Below are 25903 nucleotides of genomic sequence, written 5' to 3' on the forward strand. Positions count from 1 at the left end.
CCTGTGGTTAGGTATTTCAGAACGTCACAAATAAACTCTTATAAAGTACTTCCTTTTCTTCAGCTTTATTCTTCATGTATAATAGCAACTTTTTCTTTGCCATAAAGTTATATATATATATATATATATAATTTTATTTCTTCACTTATTTTTGGCTGTGCTGGGTCTTGTTGCTGCTCGGGCTTTTCTCTAGTTGCAGTGGTCGCGGAGTGGGAGCTACTGTCTAGCTGTGAAACTGTTAACCACAGATTGGGACTTGAACCCATGAGCTGGGACTCGAATTCATGTGCTGGGACCCGAACTCATGTGCTGGGACTCGAACCCAGCCAAAACCCAGTTTGGGATTCAAACCCACGTGGCTGGGACTCCAACCCAGCCAAAACGCTGCTTGGGACTTGAACCCATGTGGCTGGGACTCAAACCCAGTCAAAACCCATGGTACCTGGTTTCAGAACCTAATGAAGCTCAGGTTCTTAAAGTCTCATCACAGAAAGAATTCAGTAAGAGACAAAGTGATAGGCAAGAAGTGGATTTAATCAGATACAGAGAGAAGCACACTCCATAGACAAGAGTGTGGGCCATTGCAAAGGGGGAGTGCAGCCATGAAATATGACAGAGCTAGTTTTTATGGGCTGGGTAATTTAATATGCTAATGAGTGGGCGGGTTATTCCAACTATTCTGGGGAAGGGGCAGAGATTTCCAGGATTTGGGCCATTGCCCATTCCTTGGTATTTTAACAATGCCTTGGAACTGTCATGGCACTTCTGGGTGTGTCATTTCACTTGCTGATTGAGGATCAAGATCTAGTCTTGTCTCCTGTCTTGGTCCCATTTGATTCTAATTAGTTTATGTTGTGTCCTTGGGCTATGTCATTTTTTCAAAAGTTGTGCCCTCTTTCCTTCCTGTTACAGTTGAGGTGCAGCGGCTTCTCATTGTGGTGGCTTCTCTTGTTTCTGAGCACAGGCTCTAAGGCACATGGTCTTCCACAGTTGTGGCACATAAGCTCAGTAGTTGTGGCTCATGGGCTTAGTTGCTCCATGGCATGTGGGATCCTGGTTCCGGGATGAAACCTGTGTCTTCTGCATTGGCAGGCAGATTTTTTACCACTGACCCATCAGGGAAGCCCTGGCCACAAAGTTTTATAGTTGTGTCTCCCTTCTCCTAGTCATCTTATTCTCAATTTGGGGGCAGGGCTTGGTATACTTCAATGTGTTAAAAGTTATCACCACCATCAGATCAGATCAGATCAGATCAGTCACTCAGTCGTGTCCAACTCTTTGCAACCCCATGAATCGCAGCACGCCAGGCCTCCCTGTCCATCACAAACTCCCGGAGTTCACTCAGACTCATGTCCATCGAGTCAGTGATGCCATCCAGCCATCTCATCCTCTGTCATCCCCTTCTCCTCTTGCCCCCAATCCCTCCCAGCATCAGAGTCTTTTCCAATGAGTCAACTCTTCACATGACGTGGCCAAAGTACTGGAGTTTCAGCTTTAGCATTATTTCTTCCAAAGAAATCCCAGGGCTGATCTCCTTTACAATGGACTGGTTGGATCTCCTTGCAGTCCAAGGGACTCTCAAGAGTCTTCTCCAACTCCATACTTCAAAAGCATCAATTCTTCAGCGCTCAGCCTTCTTCACAATCCAACTCTCACATCCCTACATGACCACAGGAAAAACCATAGCCTTGACTAGACGAACCTTTGTTGGCAAAGTAATGTCTCTGCTTTTTAATATGTTGTCTAGGTTGGTCATAGCTTTTCTTTCAAGGAGCAAGGGTCTTTTAATTTCATGGCTGCAGTCACCATCTGCAGTGATTTTGGAGCCCAGAAAAATAAAATCTGACACTGTTTCCACTGTTTCCCCATCTATTTCCCATGAAGTGATGGGACCAGATGCCATGATCTTCGTTTTCTGAATGTTGAGCTTTAAGCCAACTTTTTCACTCTCCACTTTCACTTTCATCCAGAAAACCACCATCACATAGCCATCCCCAATATTCATAATGATGGGACTTAATAAATTGTCTAGTAAATATAGTAGACTTGGAGTCTAAAAATCAAGATGTTTTCTGGTTTAAGGTGATGCCTATAATAGAGTGGATGCTTGGTAAATATTTGTTCTCTTAGTTCCTTTTCTCTGTGAGGCTGGTGATTTACTGACTCTGAGCCTCAGTTTTCTCAACTATAAAATGTGAGAAGAAAATACATTCTGGGATGATGTGGATATTGAAAACACTAATCCTATGAAACATTACAAAATTGCAAATTATATGGGGAAATAAGGATTTAAATATATATTTTAAAAAATACAAATGGCAGTACAAATTAAAAGATCAGAGAATCAACATCTGCAATTGTCTTTTCACCACCTACATCTAGATTTTGGAGCAGAAGTGTTAACTCTAGTTAATAAACACAGACCCCTAGGTCTCTACTAAAGACCAGCTTCTCTTCATTCAAGTCAAAAGGCATTTCAGCAGTGACCTCCAGTGAATTCTAAATGAGGGTTCTGACTTGTGCTGAAATTTGTATTGGAGCTTTTTCAAAATAGGCAAACAAAAAACTTTTTAAATGTGCTTCATTAGAAATACTATTTGGTTGTCAATCAAATATTGCGAGTAACTTTGTTCAACTGTGTAGAGACTATACATAGATTTTTTTGCCCCTAGGCTTTAAAATTTCTTTATTTATATTTATGGATATATATGTATGTATGTATGTATGTATATTATTTGTTTATTTATTTACTTTGGCAGCGCCGGGTCTTAGATGAAGCACTCAGGATCTTTTAGTTCCAGCATGAAGAATCTTGAGTAGCGACATGTGGGATCTAGTCTCCTGACCAGGAATCGAACCCAGACCCCTACATTGGGATCATGGAGTCTTAGCCACTGGACCACGAGGAAAGTCCCCAGGCTTTTTAATTTAGTTTAAATTTTATTTTATTTTTTATCAGTGATTGAAAGCAGCACAGCTCTATTTTATATTAGAATCTGAAGACCGAAAGTTCACTTAAATAGTTATTATTTCAAATTTCAAAAAAAAAGTATTTGGCTTTAATTAGTACAAATACATTTTAGTATTTACTTTTAGAAGTAAACTCAATATTTTGCTGTTGTCTTTAATTTAAGGGCAATATTTTGACTGATCAGTAATGTCTCTGTTTCAACTTCTCAGTTTGCTGTTGGAAGGTCAAAGCACCCATAGATGATGTGCAAATCAATAGGAACTAGAAGGGATCCCATCAAACTTTGTTTACAAAACAAAAACATGGCCAGCCTGCAAGCTCCAGTTTTCTCCAATTCCTGTTTCAAGCTAAATAAGTGAAGACCAGAAACAGCTTACTTTTACCCAAAAGTACACAAGAGTCCTGTCCCAGGGCAATATGGAATCTCTAGCTCTCTGTCTTACTCTGTACTGTGCTCAGTGCTCAGTCGTGTCCAACTCTGTGTGATCGTCTGCACTATAGCCCGTCAAGCTCCTGTACCCATGGGATTGTCCAGACAAGAATACTGGTGTGGGTTGCCATTTCCTATTCCAGGGGAATAATCCCAATCCTCTGAGAAATCTGTATGCAGGTCAAGAGGCAACAGATAGAACTGTACATGGAAAAAAAGACTGGTTCCAAATCAGGAAAGGAATGTGTCAAGGCTGTATATTGTCACCCTGCTTATTTAACTTATATGCAGAGTACATCATGTGAAATGGCAGGCTGGATGAAGCACAAGCTGGAATCAAGATTGCTGGGATAAATATCAATAACCTCAGATATGCAGATGACACCATCCTTGTGGCAGAAAGTGAAGAAGAACTAAAGAGCCTCTTGATGAAAGTGAAAGAGGAGAGTGAAAAAGTAGGCTTAAAACTCAACATTCAGAAGACTAAGATCATGGCATCCGGTCCCATCACTTAATGGCAAATAGATAAGGGAAACAATGGAAACAGTGAGAGACTTTTATTTTCTTGGGCTCCAAAAATCACTGCTGATGGTGATTGCAGCCATGAAATTAAAAGATGCTTACTCCTTGGAAGACAAGCTATGACCAACCTAGACAGAATATTAAAAAGCAGAGACATTACTTTGCCAACAAAGGTCCATCTAATCAAAGCTATGGTTTTTCCAGTAGTCATGCACAGATATGAGAATTGTATATAAAGAAAGCTGAGTGCTGAAGAATTAATGCTTTTGAACTGTGGTGTTGGAGAAGACTCTTGAGAGTCTTTTGGACTGCAGGGAGAGCCAACCAGTCAATCCTAAAGGAAAGCATTTCTGAATATACATTGGAAGGACTGGATGCTGAAGCTGAAACTCCAATACTTTGGCCACCTGATGCGAAGAACTGACTCTGTGGAAATGACTCTGATGCTGGGGAAGACTGAAGGCGGGAGAAGGGGACAACGGAGGATCAGATGGCTGAATGGCATCACTGACTCAATGAACATGAGTTTGAGTAAGCTCCAGGAGTTGGTGAAAAACAGGGAAGCCTGGAATGCTGCAGTCCATGGGTTGCAAAGAGTCGGACATGACTGAGCAACTGAAGTGAACTGATTCCCAACGCAGGGATCAAACCCAAGTCTCCTGGGTTTGATCCACTGGCAGGAGGATTCTTTACCACTACACCACCTGGGAAGCCTAATCTAGTCCACAGGAAATTTTCTAATCTTGCCACCCCACAGGACTTCACACTGGTCCACTATATATTAGTAATGTAATGATGATCGGAACAAGTGAGAGAAATTCACAAGTACCTTTATGTTCCTTAAGGCATGAGCCAGAGTGTGGGAGATACATTCCTAAAATTTCAGGTCCTGCTAACTTGGTAAAGTGTCTGTGAGTCCAGTGGCTCAAGGGATGGCAAGTTACCCAAGGGAAAGATTTAATTTCTGTAACTTACAACCCAATCGCTAAAAAACAATCGCTAACTCATGCTACATTCAGTCTCAGCGAATTAACTGACTACCCTTAGGGTAATGAGTCGTATCTTATTTTGTTGTTATTTAGCACCATTTCCACTCCCTTTGATTCTCTCCCTTTCTTTCATTGCAAGGATCAGATGAATGAGAACTACATTTTCCACATTGTTACTTGCCAGAAGGCTTCCAAGTAGAGCTTAGGTTCTGTCAATGAGATGCACAAGTGCATGAATTAGAAGGTAGAAGAGAGAGAGAAGCCGTTCTTCCTTCTCCAGCAGTGGTGGTGAACATGTGAGTTTAAGATGGGACTTTTTACAACACCTTCCGTATTTCCTCTCTACCCTGTCACCCCAGTGGGGGGGGGGGGGGAGGGCAACCACAATGATGATTTCAGACCTTTTATCTTCTTGTTTCTGCATGAAAGCAAGAACTTTCAGATTCAATTTTTCAGATTTTTGTTGTTGTTGATGTGGACCATTTTTAAAGCCTTTACTGAATTTGTTACAATATTGCTTCTGTTTATTTTATGTTTTGTGTTTTTGGCCATGAGGCATGTGGGATCTTAGTTACCCAACCAGGGATGGAACTGGTACTCCCTGTTTTGGAAGGCAAAGTCCTAACCACTGGACTTCCAGGGAAGTCTTCCCTCAGATTCGCTTTCAGTGAATCTGAAAACTGGTGGTAGTGGTAGGACTCTCACTCCTTAAACCCTTTCACAAGTTTATAAGTACTACCTACTTCTTGGTACTAAATACCTTTAGCTTTAATATTTAAATTGCTTTCTATTTTCTTGAGGGACTTCCCTATAGCTCAGATGACAAAGAATCTGCCTGCAATGCAGGAGACCCAGGTTCAATCCCTGGGTCAGGAAGATTCCCTGGAGAAGGAAATGGCAACCCACTCCAGTATTCCTGCCTGGAGAGTCCCATAGACAGAGGAACTTGGCAGGCTACAGTCCATGGGGGTTGCAAAGAGTTGGACACAATGGTACTCCACTCCAGTACTCTTGCCTGGAAAATCCCATGGACAGAGGAGCCTGGTAGGCTGCAGTCCATGGGGTCGCAAAGAGTCAGACACGACTGAGCGACTTCACTTTCACTTTTCACTTTCATGCATTGGAGTAGGAAGGGGCAACCCACTCCAGTGTTCTTGCCTGGAGAATCCCAGGGAGGGGGGAGCCTGGTGGGCTGCCGTCTATGGGGTCGCACAGAGTCGAACACGACTGAAGCGACTTAGCAGCTGCAGCAGCAAGCGACTAACACATACTATGTTCTTGACTGAGACTTGATTGCATATAGAAATAGGATCTAATTCAGTTTTGTATTTTATGTAATTCTCAACAAGTGTTTGTCAATGGAGTGAGAAGGATGAATGAAGAGATCTTGTTTATGTACCATATTCTAATAATTTTATTTGTCATAAAGTCTTTTCTGGTATCATTGTATTTCTTACAATGGTGCAGATCATTATTTTCACATCTAAAGCTCAAGCAAAAGAGTCTTCCTAAGGGATTAGTACAGAGTATTATCACTCACTGCCATCTGGCTGTCTGAGATAAACAAGATCTTAACAGCCCTTGCCAGTTTAACATCATGTACAATGGGGCACTTGAGTAACATCTCTTAGTAAATAATTTCAAGAGCATAGGTAAACTAAAATAATCAGAAAATACTGTGTTTTGAATATTTACTATCTTTTTTCAAATAAAAAGCTTATTGAGATATAACTCACATACCATACCATTCATCCATTTAAAGGATACAATTCAATGATTTTTAGTATACTTTAGAGTTGGGCAACCATCACCACAATCTAATTTTAGAACATTCTCAACATTCCAAAAAGAAACCCTGAAACCACCATCCCTTCCCCTGCCTCCCAGCCACAAATCTACTTTATATTTCTATGGATATGCATATTCTGGACATTCCTAATTTCTCCACATCCTCACCAATATTTGGTTTTGTTTGTATTTTGATTACAGCCATCCTAGTGGGTAAGTATCTCATTGTGGTTTTGATTTGCATTTCCTTAATGATTAATGATGTTGAAGAGCTTTTCACTCATTTATTGGCCATTTTTATATCTATTTTGGTGAAGTGTCTGTTCAAATTATTTATCCTTTAATTGCTTATTTTTGTTGTTTTCATTATTATCGAGTTATAAGAGTTTTAAAAAAATATATTCCGGATACAAGTCCTTAACCAGATATACGATTTGAAAATATCTTGTTTCATTGTATAGCTTGCATTTTCACTTTCTTAGATGTGTCTGTGATGCAGTCCAATTTTGATACTTTTGTCTTCTGTCATTTTTGTTTTTCATTTTATATTTAAGAAATCATTGCCTACCCAAGGCATAAAGATTGATCCTTACTTTTCTAAGAGTTTTATACTTACTATCATTTTAAATTTAACTTATTTGACTATCATTTCTATTATTTTTAATAGAAGCTGGACTTAATTACCACCTTTCAAAATTCCTAAAGTTCAACAATTGGCTACTGCAATTTGGTATAAGCCAGCTCCAGCACACCATTGGTACCAAGAATGTACCTTGCTGGGTGGTCCTAGAGAAAAGACAAATTAAAATTCTGATAAAACTCACCCATGAAGGCAAGGGTGGCCAGGGAAATCTAACTCTGCTCTGAAAACCAATCTTCCTAAAGGTAACTAGAAAAATAATCTAAGGCTAATTCCATGAGAAGTCTCAGAATTCTGTAGTCTTAACTACAGAAGCTGTAGTTAATAAGAATGGGATTCCTTTGGACTAACTGGGAAGACAAGTTGGGGTGGTGGTGATGGCAGCATTAGATCAACCTGTATTTCATAAAATTCCTCAAGAGGTTAGGAGACAGGAAAGTAGGTTTTAACTTCCGAGAAAGAGCACTGACTGGTAGGAAATAGATGTGGCAGGGACCCCAAGTCATTAAATAGAGTTCAGAGCCAGCTTCCACACTTCATCACTGGATAGATCACCAGTCTTTACAGAGTATGAAATCAAAGTCAAATGATACTAGATATTCTAAATTACATACACTGACTGGCAAGGAATATGAAAAACTGGAGGAGATACCAAGAATACCAGATTTCAGAGTTAGCAAGAACAAGGACTGAAGGACATCTGGTTCTGATAGAATATCATTTGAGATACTTGGATGACTCCCCTTCACAACATCAACTCCTTGATCCCCTGCTGCCAAAAATGAACTGCCTAGAAATATTTTCAATATTTCATGGAGCTGGCAAGACAGTAAGGAACCTATAGAAACAACAACAAAGAAAGAAAAAAGAAAAGACTCTGAAAAGGTAACTGATCCATAAAACTGATTTTCACAGTAAGAATCAACTTAAGGGACCTTGAATTTACATTTTGAAAATTACACGCTGAGCAGAGGATAGCAGATAAAGCCAAGGATCTATGGGAAGTCACTGCAGAGATGTGAGACTCTAATGAACAATACTATCATTATAAGAATGAGCAAGGGAATTCTCTGGTGGCTCATTGGTAAAGAATCTGCCTGCCAGTGCAGGAGACACGTTTTGATCCCTGGTCTGGGAAGATCCCACATGCCACAGAGCAACTAAGACCGTGGGCCACAGCTATTGACCTTGTGCTCTACATCCCTGGAACCACAATTACTGAGCTTATGTGACACAGCTACTGAGGCCTGTGCTCTACAACAAGACAAACCACTGCAATGAGAAGCCCATGCACTGCAACTAGAGAGTACCTTTGCTTGCCACAACTAGAGAGAAGCCCATGCAGCAGCACAGATCCAGGGCAGCCAAAAATAAAATAAATAAATAGAATTAAAAAAAAAAAAGAAAGAATCAGCAAGAAATAAATCTACCTTAAAGAAGATACTGCAGATTTATCAGTCTCAATTTTTGCCCTGGGAGAATGGAAAAAAAATATTTTTTTTGACACTTCATAACCTTAAGCAAGCCCTAACATGAGTTTGAAGCCAATTTCAAGCCACTTATGTATATGGTTGCCGGATTTAGCAAATAAAAATAGAGGATGCCCAGTTAAATTTAAATTTCAGCTAAATGAACAGTTTGTTAATATATGTTCCAAATATTTCACTAAAAAGTATTTGTTATCTGAAATCTAAATTTAACTGTGTCCTGTGTTTTGTTTGGCAACCATACCTATGTGGTATGAAGCAACCAGTAGCAAATGTAAATTGTTCCTGATTAATAGTGCCCTCTGGTGACATAGAAACAAACTCATATCCTTTTAAGAGGACTGTAACTTCAAGCCTTCAAGATTATAACGTCAACTATATAAAAAAGATCTTAATGACCCAGATAACCATGATGGTGTGATCACTCACCTACAGCCAGGCATCCTGGAGCGTGAAGTCAAGTGAGCTTTAGGAGCATCTGTACGAACAGCACTAGTGGGGGTAATGGAATTCCAGCTGAGCTATTTCAAGGCCTAAAAGGTGATGCTGTGAAAGTGCTGTACTCAATATGCCAGCATATTTGGAAAACTTAGCAGTGGGCACAGGACTGGAAAAGGTCACTTTTCATTCCAATCCCAAAGAAAGGCAACGCCAAAGAATGCTCAAACTACTGAACAATTGCACTCATCTCACACGCTAGTAAAGTACTGCTCAAAATTCTCCAAGCCAGGCTTCAACAGTACATGAACTGAAAACTTTCAGATGTTCAAGCTGGATTTAGAAAAGCCAGAGGAACCAGAGATCAAATTCCCAACATCCACTGGATCATTGAAAAAAGAAAGTTCCAGAAAACCATCTTCTGCTTTATTGAGTACGCCATAGCCTTTGACTGTGTGAATCACAATAAATGGTGGAAAATTCTTAAAGAGATGGGAATGCTAGATCACCTGACCTGCCTCCTGAGAAATCTGTATGCAGGTTAATAAGCAACAGTTAGAACCGGACGTGGAACAACGAACTGGTTCCAAACTGGGAAAGGAGTACAGCAAGGCTGTGTATTTTCACCCTGCTTATTTAACTTATATGCAGAGTACATCATGTGAAATGCCGGACCGGATAAAGCACAAGCTGGAATCAAGATTGCTGGGATAAATATCAATAACCTCAGATATGCAGATGACACCACCCTTAATGGCAGAAAGCAAAGAGGAACTGAAGAGCCTCTTAATGAAAGTGAAAGAGGAAAGTTGAAAAGTTTGCTTAAAACTCAACATTCAGAAAACTAAGATCATGATATCTGGTCCCATCAACTGAACTTCAAGCCAGGTTTCTAAGAATTTCCTTAGATTAAAATCTAACACAAGTTCATAATTAAAAAAAAATCACAAAATATGTAAGAATAAAAAGGAAATATAAGTATGAATCAGAAAAAAACCAGGAAGTATAATCAAATCCACAAAGACTTTAGAAATTATAATTACCACATTTAAAATATAAAATAACATGATTAATATGTCTAAAGAATTAAAGAGACCGAAAACATGAGCAACAGCCTAGAAAAAAATATACAAGTAGATGTGCAAGAAAAACAAATAGAGGTCTATGAAAGAATGAAAAATATAATGCCTGAAATTAAAAACTCAATGGCTGGGTAAATGACCTATTAGACAAAGCTGTAGGAAGGATTAGTGAACTGGAGAAAACATTTGAAGAACCTATCCAAAATGAAGCCCAGAGAGACCAAGAGATGAAGAATAATACACAGAGGTTAAAACTAATTGAAGACAAGCAGGATTTCTAACACAAGTCAATTAGAGTTCTAGAAGAAGGAAAGATTATTAGGAATAGGCAATAATACAGGAAACAATGGTTGGATATTTTATTGAATTGTTGAGAGATACCAATTCTCAGATTCAGGAAGGCCCATGTTTTCTAGAAGATAAAGAGAATAAATTCATGCCTAGATCCAGAAAACAAAGCTATAGTGCTCCAAAGACAAAGAGGTGATTTTTTAAAACTGTTGGAGAGAAGAAAGATTATTAGGCAATAATAATAGCCTGTAATTGAGGTAAAGTCATTGGTAAATTTCTTGCTTTTGTCAAGATTAGCTCAAAATCTTGGGGTCCGTTACTTTAAGATTCAACCATAGGAATTATGGAAGGCAAATCTGTCTAATGGACACAAGGCAAATACCAAGAAAAAGTATAACTACTCAGAGGTTTTGGTGAGGAAATCACTGCATCATCAACTCAAAAACATTGCTTAAAATTAGCTGGGGGACTTCCCTGGTGGTCCAGTGGTTAAGATCCCAGGATTCCAGCACAGGGGGTGTGGGTTTGATCCCTGGTCAGGGAGTTAAGATTCCATATACCTTTAAAGACTTTAAAAATGGTTCATATAAAAAAATCTTTAAAAATAAAAAATAATATTACCTGGAAATTGCCTAGATTTTCCATTTTTATAGCATAGATGAGATAAGGCTTTGGTGTGTCAATGTGGATCAGTCAACTTGTCATTTATTTTGGAAGAAAAAACAATCAAGTCTGTCTTAAGCGAAGTGCTCAGCTTCCTTAAGGTGCTAACTATCCAATAAGATGATTATCTATCATGGAAGGTAGAATATTTTAACTACTGCAGAAGAAAATAAATTTCAGAGTATTTTTAGCGTAGAGAATATTCCTATTTGGTTGGGAAGATCAGATAAAGGGGACATATGAGATGGACATTTAAGGAAGAGCTGAAATAATTTCTACAGGTAACGAAGAAGACATTTTAGGTGAAGTTTACATCATACACTAGAAAATAGTTGTTGGAAGTCTTCAAGGACACTTAGAGAATAGCCAATTATTACTTCACTGGATATATTTGAAAGACTTTTAAACTTTCTTTTTTTTTCATTTCTTATATCATCTAATTCTTACATTAGTCATAGAAAATCTCATATTGTCAATTATACTCTGATTGGCATGCAAGTAAGATTAGTCTTGCTAGTGAAGTCTTACGTAATATTATTTTAAATATCAATTATGCAGCTAAAAATGAGCAATACTTATGCCAAGTACGCCATGACTAAATTTAGAAAGATGTGAAATCTGCTAAGACAGAATATAATATATATTAATATCTTCCTGAAAATAATTATAGCACATATTTAAAGTTAAAAATAACAAATTTAAACATCAACTACATTAATACTTTCTAGCACATTAACAGGTCTTCCCGGGTAGCTCAGCTGGTAAAGAATCCCCCTGCAACAGGACAATGAAACCAACAAATAATGATATACAGCCCTTGTTGATATATGGCAGAAGCCAACACAATATTGTAAAGCAATCATCCTTCAATTAAAAAAAACCACAGCCTTGATGACCCTGGAAAGTGGAATTTGACATAGCTCTTAACATTTTCCTTTTAGTATTTAGGAGGTCTTACTAGAGAGTAATAACAACAAATTAATGCAGAATGCTCTATTGAAATGTAAAATGGTGGCTTACATGATGTGTATGATACCAAAAATAGCCAAGGAAACATACAGCTTCAAGCTAAGAAATCTTATAAACTATCAAATGAGAAACTAATCCCCAGCACTAATCAAATTCAGGAAGCATAATTAGAGCTGTTAAGTCTAATCTTCCAATTTGGCTTGTGCCCAAAATGTGGTCAGGAGCACTAACTACTTTAGGATATAAAAATAGACATGGTCTCAAAACCAACAATTTAAGAACATCATTATTTCTGAGAAATGATACAAACTAACATATTCATTATGATAAATAAATGTTTCCTTTTCACTTGACTGAAGAAGAATCATGATCTTGAACTCCTTCTTACAATGATTCTTTCTTATCCTTACACAGAATGAAAGAAATGTAATAACTTGAGCTTCCCTGATAGCTCAGTTGGTAAAGAATCCACCTGCAATGCAGGAGACCTGGGTTTGATTCCTAGGTCAGGAAGATCTGCTGGAGAAGGGATAGTATTCTCCAGTATTCTGGCCTGGAGAATCCCATGGAATATATAATCCGAAGAGTCAGATGTGACTTTCACTTTTTTACTTCCATGTAATAATCCAGGCTGTTGATGAAATGTATTTTTAAAAAAATTTTCTATCATTATCACAAAGATGGTGAAAGTGTTTCAGCCATAGCTCCCCAAGTCCATACACTCTTCCTGAATGAATAAACCCATAGTTTCAATGACATCTATAAAACTTCCAAATCACCAAGAGTCTTCCTTCAGTGTCATCTTCTCCTTCCAGCAAATAACTTCACCTATTTTCATTAGGAAAACTGACACCTTAGAAAGTTGTTTCCTTAACTACATTCTCATCCAAATACCTATCTACCTACACCAAATACCTACCCACCTACATGAACTTGCTTCCCACCTATCTCTCTTATCTAAGATCAATGCCTTCATTTTGTTCTGACTTTATACCCCTAATGTTACTCAATCGAATTTTGTCTTTCTTGCTTTTTAAATTAATTTTTATTGGAGTAGAGTTGATTTAATGTTGTGTTTCTGTTGTGTGCTATACAGTTTCTGCTGTATAGCAAAATGAATCAGCTATGCATGCAAGCTAAGTCGTTTCAGTCGTGTCTAACTCTGTGCAACCCTGTGGACTGTAGCCTGTCAGGCTCCTCTGTCCATGGGATTCTCCAGACAAGAATAATGGAACAGATTGCCCTGCCCTTCTCCAGGGGGTTATTCAGAACCCAGGGATCGAACTCACGTCTCTTACATCTCCTAAATTGGCAGGCAGGTTCTTTACCACTAGGACCACATGGGAAGCCCACGTATCTCCTTTATTGTATCTCTGTCTTTCCATAAGCATTTAAATGGAACCCAGTTGAATGTCACTCCTACCCCTCAAGATTCAGTGAAACTGGCTTTCACATGAAGGCGTGTTTGAGAATTCAAATTCTTAGGTGCTTGCAGCCATAGGACCAACCCTTCCAGCCTCTGAGCCCATGAATCCTTGTGTGCTCTCTGTTCCTCAGCCTTTTCTTTAGTTTCAGAACAAATTCACTCACACTTAAGATCAGTGAATTCAATTATTGACTCTCCTGAGGATGTCTGAGGGATGGAGGACAGGTCCCATCAGCCAGCACACACCTGCTGCCATCTTGCTCACTCAACTCACCCCTGTGTCCATCATCTCACTGCATGTCCTTTTCCGGGTTGCTTGGGAGCACCCAGTTCACCTCACTTCTACATCTTTGGGCCAGCCAATCAATTTTCTCTTTCTCCACATTGCTGATTGCTAAGTTTCACCAACTATTGTCTTGAAATCTCTTAAATCTATGACTTTTGATTTTATTTCTAGGACATCACCTTAGGTTGGGTTTCTGACCCTCACACGTGGATTACTGGAACTCCTCAGTGAACTAATGACATGGGGTTTGGACTCTGCTCTCCCTCATAAATCCTGCACAGACCTTAATGACGTGTCTTTCTAAATTCATACTTCACTAAGTCACTTCCAAGGGTGGTTCTTTAACAAACCCAAATTCTTATGTACTAAAAATCCCAATTGCTTAGTCTGGCATTTAAGACCTTCAATAATATGGTCTTAAACTAACTTTCTCACATTATCTCCCAGTCCTCTGACACCTGATCCAGTCAAACTGGTAGACCCACTGTCTTTTGCATCTACTTCTACCATCTTGCTTCCCAAACGTTGAATGTGTTACTCACACAACCCCTCCATGCTCCAGTTTTCTTAATCCACTCATTTTCAGATCTGGTTTCAAATATTGCTTCGTCTTTCAAGACTTTCGTGGTTCTCTAAGCCCATAGAAATCTTTGGATATATGATCTCATTTCTTTCCACTTGTATGAGAATGATAATCGTCTCTGTTTGCCGGGGCTGAGTGGTTTCCCAGGACATGGGACTTTTCAGTGCTAAAAATGAATAGTCCTGGGTACACTAGGACAGTTGGTCACTCTACCTGTAATATATATGGTACTTGCAATACATGTGGCAAGGGACCTGGGGCAGGAAAGGAAGGCCACGCTTTTTGTACATGCCTACTGTGGAAATTTAGATGGCAGGGCTGGCCACAAAAAACTCCAGGGAGGGAAAAAGAAGGTGATAAGGACACTTTTCTCTTTTCATAGCATATATTTTTTGGCCATGCCCACCACACAGCATGTGGGCCCTTAGTTCCCTGACCAGAGATCAAACCTGCACCATATGCTTTGGAAGCTTGGAGTCTTAACCACTGGGCCACAAGGGAGGTCCCTGATAAGAACATTTTTTTGGATCTAAGGATAGGCCAAGTGGGCTGAGACCTTCAGATAAACACATAGCCAAAGGGACTCCACTACTGCAGTTTCCCTCATTTTCTCTCTCTCTTTTTAAGGAATTAAGAAAAACAAGGAGGAAAAAAGATACATTTTGAGTAAACGAGTTTTAATAAGGAGCCAACTGGGTGGGAAAATCACAAATCTTAGAACTGAAGGGAAAATTTAAACAGGTAAACAACTTTTTCCTTTTATTGTTTCCTTGGAAACAGAATCAGAGCTATTCACTACCAGGAGAATTAAATGAAACCTAGAAGTTAAGGTCAGACTTTCTGGAGGTTTTCTGATGCCAAGTTGAAATCCAAGGTGAGTTATGAAGGTTTGGTAATACAGCAGCATATGAACCAGTCAGAGAATTGGGTTAGAGATTTCTAATATGTCCATGTTGTATTGTTTGAGAATGTTCAGATCTATTGCAAAACAATTACAATATAATCATTTCCTCTGTTACAGAAGAAAAGATGGAATGAATGAATGAAGATGTATTATGTACAGATCAGTGGTTAGCAAGTGAAGCTGCTGCTGCTGCTGCTAAGTCGCTTCAGTCGTGTCGACTCTGTGCGACCCCATAGACAGCAGCCTACCAGGCTCCCCATCCCTGGGATTCTCCAGGCAAGAACAGTGGAGTGGGTTGCCATTTCCTTCTCCAATGCATGAAAGTGAAAAGTGAAAGTGAAGTCGCTTAGTCGTGTCTGACTCTTAGCGACTCCATGGATTGCAGCCTACCAGGCTCCTCTGTCCATGGATTTTCCAGGCAAGAGTACTGGAGTGGTTTGCCATTTCCTTCTCCAAGCAAGCGAAGCATGTACATGTTAAATGTAGATGCATGTTCAAGGAATGGAAGAACCAAGAAGTATCTAAAAATCACGAGGCGTTAGATATATACCAGGAACCTGTGGCCAGGAATACTTGTCCCTGTATCTTTCCATCAGAGCAGGTGTGTCAGTGGCTTAAGGAATATGCTAGAGATTGCTTGATCCTCAATTCTGGTTATCATAAGAAGAGAAACCACACCATAAGGAGAGAAAGCTGACGGAGCAGCAGAGAGAGACAGCGTGCATGAACACTGCACACTCTAAGACACAGGTAGAGCAGCCCATCACCCAAGTCACATCCAACTCTAAGTCTATTAATGTACTCTTTTTCTTTCCCCTTTTTCCTTATTGTAGTTTAAAATTGATCAGATAAACTCTGTGCCATGAGCATTTTAATTTGGTTTGGAAATGTTTCTGTTCCATGACCTCTGCGCTAGCTTGCCCAGTAGAAGACTTGAAGGCCACTTTGCATCAAGATAATTTCCTGTATGACACAATTTCAGAAAAACATTCATCTTTCACAAAGGTGTCCTTCTTCAGTTGGCATTCTGTTATTAAACAAGTATTCACTTTAATAAATAAGTTCTATTTCTGCACAAATTTGAAGCTTGAGACAGTATATAATTATTTTGGTCAACAGATTTGTGGCATATTATTGGTTACCCAGATTATCTACAACTTGTGACAATAGTTTTAATGGGATTTGCTTATTTTCTTTTCTCTTTTTTTTGGTTGGGAAGAAGCAGAGTGCCAATCATTAGTACTTGAAATTACTAATTACTTACTGTATTCCTGTGTTTCAGAAGTCATGCTTTGGAGGTGAATTAGCTATGTGAATGCAGACTTAATATCCAAAAATGTAGTAACTTCATGATGATTGAAGTAAATGTCCACAGGCATTGCTAATCTTATGAGTGGGTAAAACAGCAGGCAAAGGCTGTCAGACCTCCCAAATCTCCATCCTTGACTCCCGTTATTCATCTCCTTAGGATCAGGTTCAATCTTTCGTCAATTCATCAAATAAATAACTCATTCAATGAATATTTATTTGGATATGTCTGTGTGCTAGACTCTGAGTGAGCACTACAATATCCTTACTCTCATGGAATTTGCATTCTAGTAGGAAAGACAGATGAAAAGTGAGTAGCTGAATAATACAATTTAGATAATGATAATTGTTAAATAGAAATTAAGCAGTTAAATGACACTAAAGTAGCTGTGGCGTATACAGTATTTTCACAAAATAATTCATAGAGAATTATTAGCACATTAGCACAGTTTAGTTGTGAGATTAATTGACTGAAAGTATGACCTGACAAGATCTGACAAAAAAAGGATGTTTTGTGTGGGGAAAGGACCTGGAAGTGCTTGACTGTGGATTTTTTTGTCAAGAAATAGCGATGGAGTGGCTTCCCTGGTACCCCAGTGGCTAAGACTCTGTGCTCCCAATGCAGGGGCCCAGGTTCGATCCTCGGTCAGTGAACTAGAACCTACATTCTGCAACTAAGAGTTCTCATGCTGCAACTGAAGATCATGCATGCTGCAGCTGAGACCTGGCACAAGCAAATAACCAAATAAATGTAAAAAAAGAAATGGCAATGGAGCAGTTAGCGACTTTGGAGGGAAAAAAGTACCTATGGAATAAATAACATACGTTCCAGATTCATAAAGAGTGAAATATTAAAGAAATAAAGATGGAGCAGTCTCCATAAATAGTCCCGAGAAAGGAAAATATTTTTAATTGTTACAGCAGAGAAATATAATCACTAAGGAAAATTAATACATAAGACTATATGCAAACTTTCAAATTCTCCATGCTAAAAACTACTGTACACAAATTAAAATGCAAATGATCAATTAGAGAAAAGGTTTTCAATATATATGACAAAGGCTTTAAAATCATTAAAAGAATCTTTAATAAATAGGGAATTCCCTGATGGTCCAGTGGTTAGGACTTGGCAGTTTCACTGCTGGGGCCCAGGTTCAATCCTTGGTCAGGGAATTAGGATCATGCAAGCCACACAGCATGGCCAAAAAAAAAAAAAAAAAAAATCATTAATAAATACCCAGGTTTTTATGATATAGTCGAAAAAGATAAACAACCTGGAAGAAAAATAAGCAAAACTCTTTTTTATAAAAGACATGCAAATGGTTATTAAATACATAAAACAATATCCAAATTCATTTACAATGAACAAAATTCAAGTTAAAATAACAAGCCTTTATACCTTTCAAATGAAAAATGATGAGAGAATTAGAATTTCATAAACTGCTTGTAAGCATGAAAATTGGTGGATAATTTGGCAATATATATTTCAAAAGCCTTACAATGATTTATAATCTTTTACCTATCAAGTCTCTTTCTGGGAATTTATTTTAAGGAAATAATAAAAAAAATATATATATACAAAGATTTATAGAATAAAGTTTTATCATAGAGCTATTTTTAGTAATGAAAAAACTGAAATGTGTTTAAATGAAGCTGAACAATGATAATCAATAGGCGATTGATCAAATACATTGGGTACATTTATATAAAGATTCAATATGCAGTCATTGAAAATATAGAATTTAATGACATGAAATATTCATCATAATATGTTGCAAAAAACAAAGCAGGCTACAAAGCAATATACAATACAATTCTATTTTTATAAATATATACTATAGTGGTGTGTGTATGCATATATGTATTTAGAGAGATAGACTTCTGGTTGATGTATTATAGATAATTTTAGTTATTCCATGAGCTTTTCTGAACTGAAAAATTGCATAAAACAGTAAAATTTATTTACATGAATTAGAAATTTGAAGTCAGAAATATTTAAAATAATTTAAAATGTTCATCCTGATATTTAATATTATCAGATCCTTTAACTGTATTTGGCTACTGAAATAAAACTATTATGAAATAGGGATGCTAAGTCACTTCAGCCGTGTCTGACTCTTTGTGATCTTATGGACTGTAATCTGCCAGGCTCTTCTGTTCATGGGATTCTCCAAGCAAAAATCCTGGAGTGGGTTGCCATTTCCTTCTCCAGAGGATTTTCCCAATCCAAGGATCAAACCCCTGTTTCTTATGTCTCCTGCATTTGCAGGCTTGTTCTTTACCCTTAGCACCACCTAGGAAGCCCTTATGAAATAGGGGTAGTGATTTCTTTTTTTTTTTAATGTAATAAACATGGCCTCCCTTTGCCCCTTTATTATTATTTTAAAAAAATTTATTTATTTTAAACTGAAGGATAATTGCTTTACAATATTGTGTTGGTTTCTGGCATACATCAACATGTATCAGCCATAGGTTTACATATATGCCCTCTCTCTTGATCCTCCCTCCTATCTCCCACCCCTTCCCCTTTATTATTTTTTAATGTACTAAACAATGATTTCTTAAATTATATACTCAAGCATTAGTTGAAAAGCATACATGTTTTATTGTTAAGCATATGTCCTCTGGAGCCACTGTGGGTCATCAAACGTCTCAGTTGACTTTCTATTGGGTGGTGCAGGTGGTAAACAATCTGCCTGCAATGTGGGAGACCTGGGTTCTATCCCTGGGTCAGGAAGATTCCCTGGAGAAGGAAATGGCAACCCATTTCAGTATTCTTGCCTGGAAAATCACATGGACGGAGGAGGCTGGTGGGCTGCAGTCCGTAGGGTCATGAAGAGTTGGACAAGACCGAATGACTTCACTTTCATTTTTCTGTAGAACTGCATGACTTTATTCTCCTGTTACCAAATGCAAGTTCATGTGCCAGATGCAGAGTGAGGCCAAACAAACCAAAACATCAGAGTTAAAGCAGGGAAAGATTTATTGAAGGGCCAAGCAAGGAGAACGGTGGCCCAAGGTCTAGTGGAAGTCAACTTGTCCACCATCTTGGACCTATTTGGTTTTAATCAGTTTATATGTCCTTGGGCTATGCCATTCTTTTAAAGGTTGACTACCCTCTTCTGTCCTGTTTCAGTATCACAAAAGAGAATGAGGGAACTAAAGAGAAAACTCACCATACAGAAGAAGACTTGCAGAACAAATATGCCAATTTAACAGCAGGTCTTGAAGGTCAGAGGTCAGAGGTGGGTGCAGGTACAGGAAAAGTATGGCAGTTTGAACTGGAACCCTTCCAATCTAGTTATCTTGACAGTGTACACTGTTATCTGGGGGAGAAAAAGAGGTGTATGTGAACTGTTTAAAGATAAACTGAGGCATATTACACATTTTGAGTTTTTTGAGCAAAAATTGATTCAAATCTAGCAACAACTAATCTAGCAGTTAGAAAGGAGCTCCAAGGAATGGTACAAAATGAAAGGTTTTTACAGGTAGAAGGAGTGTGAACAAGAAAGTTATACTACACAAAAAACTGAGTTGGTTATTGCAAAGCTGGGCTTCCCTGATGGCTCAGTGATAAAGAATCTGCCTGCCAATGCAAGAGATGTGAGTTTGATCCCCTGGAGAAGGAAATGGCAACCCACTCCAGTATTCTTACCTGGGAAATCCCATGGACCAAGGAGCCTGGTGAGATATAGTCCATGGTGTCACAAAAGGGTTGGACACGACTTAGTGACTAAACAACAATCACAAATTGCAAGGTTGCTTTCCTTTAGGGGATGGGAGGGATTTATCAGGCAGATTACCTAGCTAGTGCTGATCAGACAGTTCCTAATTGACTGGTTTAATATTCCATTTCTGGGAGAGCAGAAACTCTAAATCTCTGGTAATATGGGGCTTAATATAAGCAACTCCATTCTGGGCTTGTTGTTTTGTTTTTAACAAAAGGAACATGCTATCTCAATGAATTCTGTAACTCTCAGAGGTCCAAATCATCCTCCTGACATCAGTCACTGTGCCCTATCTACTACGCAGCATAGCACATGGAGGATGAATTGGTCTGTTCATTTGCAAGAGACTGTCACCTTGAGGACAGAGAGGATCCACCATGACCAAGTGAACTACCAATCAGCTGGTCTCTGGTGAGGACAGAGGACTTCTGGAAAGAAGACTGGATCACTGAGATGAAGCTTGGGCATGGGTGGCAGCCTGGAAGATTCACTAGTGATGTTAGGCACAGTGTAGAACACTAGATGTATTCTGGAGGGATTTCACTAAGGGCTGCAGTTCTGGCTTGAGCAAATATGTTAATTCAACTATCTAGATTTAGATATTACTGTTAATAGCAACTGATTTTTAGCCTCAGGCTGGTGAAGCTTTATGACATTAAGATTACCCATGATACTGTCTTTTTTTTTTGAAATTCATTTGGGTGTGTTGCTTTTTTTTTTTTTTTAACAAATAGGTGCACAGATCTGATGGTTATCAAATTTTATTCATTCATTCAACAACTATTCATTGAATAACCTCTATGCCCTTGGGAAATCAAACACTAAAACAGTTTGTGCCTTCAAGGGGAACTGCCTAGCAATCCAGTGCTTAGGACTGCCTTTACAAGTGGAAATTTATGTCCGTTTCACCCAGTAAAATTGATGCTCCGGTATTAGGCAGAAAGGGAAGGGCAGACAGTTCTTCAGCATGTTTCTTGGCTGCCTCCAAAAATAATCTTAATGCTAAAGTGGCATATTTTAAGCCCATTCAACTATTGACTGTGGATTTCTTTTTTTGCAGCTTTTAGTTTGTTGCTTATTGCAATTACTCGTGTTTAATTCCGGAGAAGGCAATGGCAACCCACTCCACTACTTTTGCCTGGAAAATCTCATGGACGGAGGAGCCTGGTAGGCTGCAGCCCATGGGGTCGCTAAGAGTCGGACACGACTGAACGACTTCATTTTCACTTTTCACTTTCATGCATTGGAGAAGGAAATGGCAACCCATGCCAGTGTTCTTGCCTGGAGAATCCCAGGGACGGGGCAGCCTGGTGGGCTGCTGTCTATGGGGTCGCACAGAGTCGGACATGACTGAAGCGACTTAGCAGCAGCAGCAGCATGTTTAATTCTCAGCTATTAGATGACCAACTCCTTGAGAAAAAGACTTGTCTATTCACCTGCACACCCTCAGAACAGAGCAGACTTTAGCGGAATCAGTTCATAATTACTATGGGCATGGGCGTGCAAACCAAATATCCAATTTGCTAGAATTATTTTGCGACCAGGATAATGAGGTTTATGACTTTTTGTGTACGGTTTTAATGTCAACTATTATGACTGAGGTCCTTGCTTCATCTCCATTTTAGGATGTATTCAAGATAAGTGTTGTCTCTCGTAAAATAGGCTACATTAATTTGTTGAGAGACACACCTGATTTTCTTACTGCAAGGTTTCTTTGCACTTAAAAGAAAACTCCAGTAAAATTCTGATCTAAAGCTGAAAGTCTGAAAAAAAAAACAAAACAAAAACCCAAGTACTTTTCTTTCCATTTTACTCATATTATTGCTTCAATCTGCAAATACAAGTAGCTGTTTTCCATTTAATTTCTAGGCATGAAACCACTGTTAAAACTTTGAGATTGCCACAATTTGGCTTTTTTTTTTTCCCCCTGTAAAGCAAGGTGTCCTTCCTGTATATATCTCCCTCTTCTCAAATATTCTGTAATCAGAATTCTATGTTTTGAAAACTCTTTGCAAAACTAAAATTATGGATCCTCAGGAGACTCCAATCAGGAAATGCTTTCAGTCAGCGACCAATCTCACCCCTGGAAGCCTGGGATGGGAACGGCAGCACTACTGGAGATAATTCTGCCGGGCCAAAGACCGCAGAGGGCCCCTCCCGGGAGCGGAGGCGGGGTCGAGGGCGGAGGCGGGGTCGGGGGCGGAGCGTCGCCGCGCAGAGAGGAGGCCCCCGCCCTCCCCGCAATTGGCCTGCGTCGCTCGCAAGAATCCAGGTACTGCGGGTGCATCGGCTCGGCCCTTTCCGCTCGTTCTGGGCGCCCGGCCTGGGCATGCAGCTACTTCTAGGACTGCGGCTCTGGGGGCTCGGCGCCTCTGCAGGTCTGGTCGCCGCGGCCCGAGCCCCGGGCGCCAGCCGCTACCACCGCCCTTTGCCCCGCCCCCGCGCGCTGCCCGCCAGTCCTCGGCCCCGCCTCCGCCCCCTCCTCGCCCTTAGCCCGTGGTCGCAGCGCCCGGCCGTCGTCGCCTGCAGAGACCCGTCGCCCTCCAACGCCGCCTGCATGGAGCTCCCCGGAGCTGGTGAGCTCGGGCGGGCGGTGTGGGGCGACTGGAGTTTGGGGGCGTGGGCTCGGCTCGGCCGCCGGGAGGGCCTGGCCTTGCCGCCCCGCCTGCGCCCCCAGCGCTTGGAGCGCGATCCCACGCCCGCCTTGCCCTGGGGCTCCTCTCCCCGCCCTGCGCAGAATTCGGTGTAGCCTCAGGGAACCCGGTACCACCGGGTATGATCAGTGCTGCCTGTCAGCGAGTGTTTTTGTTAGTGCACGCACTGTTGGTGCGACGGGAGGCCGGGAGTGTGAACCCATTCTAAGTTTCACTTTTCTTTCCCGATGATCTTCTAACCTTTTAGAAACTTCTTGCCGACACATACCCTCTGACGGTGTTTGTGTATCAGCAAAATCTAGAAAAAGCTCCGTTTTTATACTTTATCACAAACAAAGGCTTGAATCACCGCACTTAGGTTTTCCTCGTAGGATTTTATTCTCGGTGTGGAAGTGACCTTTCTAAACTGGCGCCAGATCTGCAGTAGGGCTCAGAATGAGTTTCCAGTTCATGTCCGCATTTACTGTGAACTGAAGTTGGTGGGTAGAGCGAGTTAGGGGTTGGGCTTTTGGTGAAAGGCACAGACAAGCCAATTAGAGAAAAGGTGCTCTTCTGTGAAGGAAATGTCAACCCACTCCAGTATTCTTGCCTGGAGAATCCCACGGACGGAGGAGCCTGGTGGGCTACAGTCCACGGGGTCACAAAGAGTGGGACACAACTGAGAGACTTTCACGTTTTTTCATGTGAGGTTTTTGAAATATGAACACATGAAAATGAAAGTGAAAGTGAAGTCGCTCAGTCCTGTCCGACTCTGCGACTCCATGGACTGTAGCCTACCAGGCTCCTCTGTCCATGGGATTCTCCAGGCAAGAATACTGGAGTGGGTTGCCATTTCCTTTTCCAGGCGATCTTCCCGACCCAGGATTTGAACCCGGGTCTTCCGCATTGTAGGCAGACGCTTTAGCGTCTGAGCCACCGCATAGATATAAAGAGCATGAAAATCTTAAAATGTTATATAATAACCGTTAACTAGTGTAAATATGTTTACAGTTGTTGAGGGAATGAAATGATGAAGACCTTGGGAGGTCAATGCTCAGGATGGGAATTTTTGAGATGCAGTTATAAAGGGAAACTTGTCAGTGTCAAAGAGAAGGGTTTCCCACCCCAGTTCCTTCAGTGTGTGGCCTTGGAACTGAGGATGCGGGTAGCATACTTTTAAGATGTTTGTGGAATTTAATGCCTTTTTACATTGTGTTTCAGATATTATTAGCTTACTTTGTCCATTTCTGGCTAGTAATTTGGGTTGTACTTTTGTTCCTTTTTTCATGATGTGGAAACCAAAGCATGGAGGTCAAGTGACTTGTTGAGAGCTGTCAACATTTCTCCAGCTGTAAGATGTTTCTATTTTTAGTAGCTAGGCCAGAACTGGCATGGATGATGGAACTGACCCTTTCCACTGATTCTTGGGAACTATACCAACTATATATCTATTGTTTAGTTGCTAAGCCCTGTCAACTGTTTTGTGACCCCATGGACTGTATAGCCCAACAGGCTCCTTCTGTCCATGGGATTTCCCAGGCAGGAATATTGGATATACCTTCTTGGGGAATATACCTACCTAGTAGAGTGAGTAGAAGAGAATTTTGCTTAATAAAGTTGTGCTTTGTTATCCAGATAGGAAACTTACAATTTGTGTGAGGAAGGGCAGACTATTCTTTTTTTCTTCTGTTGGTCTGTCTTTGATGAAGTCATTTGTGGAAGTACACATGTATTTGAATATTACTGTATACTTCTTGTACAATTTTATAATGTATTTTAAACATATGCCAACATCCGCTGGATCATCGAAAAAGCAAGAGAGTTCCAGAAAAACATCTATTTTTCTGCTTTATTGACTATGCCGAAGCCTTTGACTGTGTGGATCACAATAAACTGTGGAAAATTCTGAAAGAGATGGGAATACCAGACCACCTGGTCTGCCTCTTGAGAAACCTATATGCAGGTCAGGAAGCAACAGTTAGAACCGGACATGGAACAACAGACTGGTTCTGAATAGGAAAAGGAGTACGTCAAGGCTGTATATTGTCACCCTGCTTATTTAACTTCTATGCAGAGTACATCATGAGAAACGCTGGGCTGGAAGAAGCACAAGCTGGAATCAAGATTGCCGGGAGAAATATCAATAACCTCAGATATGCAGATGACACCACCCTTATGGCAGAAAGTGAAGAGGAACTAAAAAGCCTCTAGATGAAAGTAAAAGAGGAGAGTGAAAAAGTAGGCTTAAAGCTCAACATTCAGAAAACGAAGATCATGGCATCTGGTCCCATCCCTTCATGGGAAATAGATGGGGAAACAGTGTCATACTTTATTTTGGGGGGCTCCAAAATCACTGCAGATGGTGACTGCAGCCATGAAATTAAAAGATGCTTACTCTTGGAAGGAAAGTTATGACCAACCTAGGTAGCATATTCAAAAGCAGAGGCATTACTTTGCCAACAAAGGTCCGTCTAGTCAAGGCTATGGTTTTTCCAGTGGTCATGTATGGATGTGAGAGTTGGACTGTGAAGAAGGCTGAGCGCCGAAGAATTGATAGTTTTGAACTGTGGTGTTGGAGAAGACTCTTGAGAGTCCCTTGGACTGCAAGGAGATCCAACCAGTCCATTCTAAAGGAGATCAGCCCTGGGTGTTCTTTGGAAGGAATGACGCTAAAGCTGAAACTCCAATACTTTGGCCACCTCATGTGAAGAGTTGACTCATTGGAAAAGACTCTGATGCTGGGAGGGATTGGGGGCAAGAGGAGA

The 25903-nt window shown here is 40.1% G+C and overlaps 1 protein-coding gene and 1 non-coding gene across 7 annotated transcripts in view; both read left to right on the plus strand.

Annotated features, from left to right (window-relative positions):
• Positions 1-17878: 17878 nt before the first annotated feature.
• Positions 17879-17950, plus strand: TRNAE-UUC (transfer RNA glutamic acid (anticodon UUC)). Its single transcript has one exon. It is a non-coding gene; the product is annotated as a tRNA-Glu (tRNA).
• Positions 17951-22680: 4730 nt separating this feature from the next.
• The window catches only part of AKAP7 (A-kinase anchoring protein 7), a 125474-nt gene continuing 122251 nt past the window's right edge, over positions 22681-25903 (plus strand). For 4 of the 6 annotated variants that reach the window (XM_055535635.1, XM_055535638.1, XM_055535636.1 and 1 more), the window contains exon 1: positions 22791-23081. In XM_055535635.1, coding sequence (XP_055391610.1) covers positions 22835-23081 — 247 coding nt within the window. In that variant the 5' untranslated portion in view covers positions 22791-22834. The other 2 variants (XM_055535640.1, XM_055535639.1) reach the window with 2 other exon arrangements.

This window comes from Bubalus kerabau, chromosome 9 (assembly GCF_029407905.1).
Source record: "Bubalus kerabau isolate K-KA32 ecotype Philippines breed swamp buffalo chromosome 9, PCC_UOA_SB_1v2, whole genome shotgun sequence".
Lineage (NCBI taxonomy): Eukaryota > Metazoa > Chordata > Mammalia > Artiodactyla > Bovidae > Bubalus > Bubalus kerabau.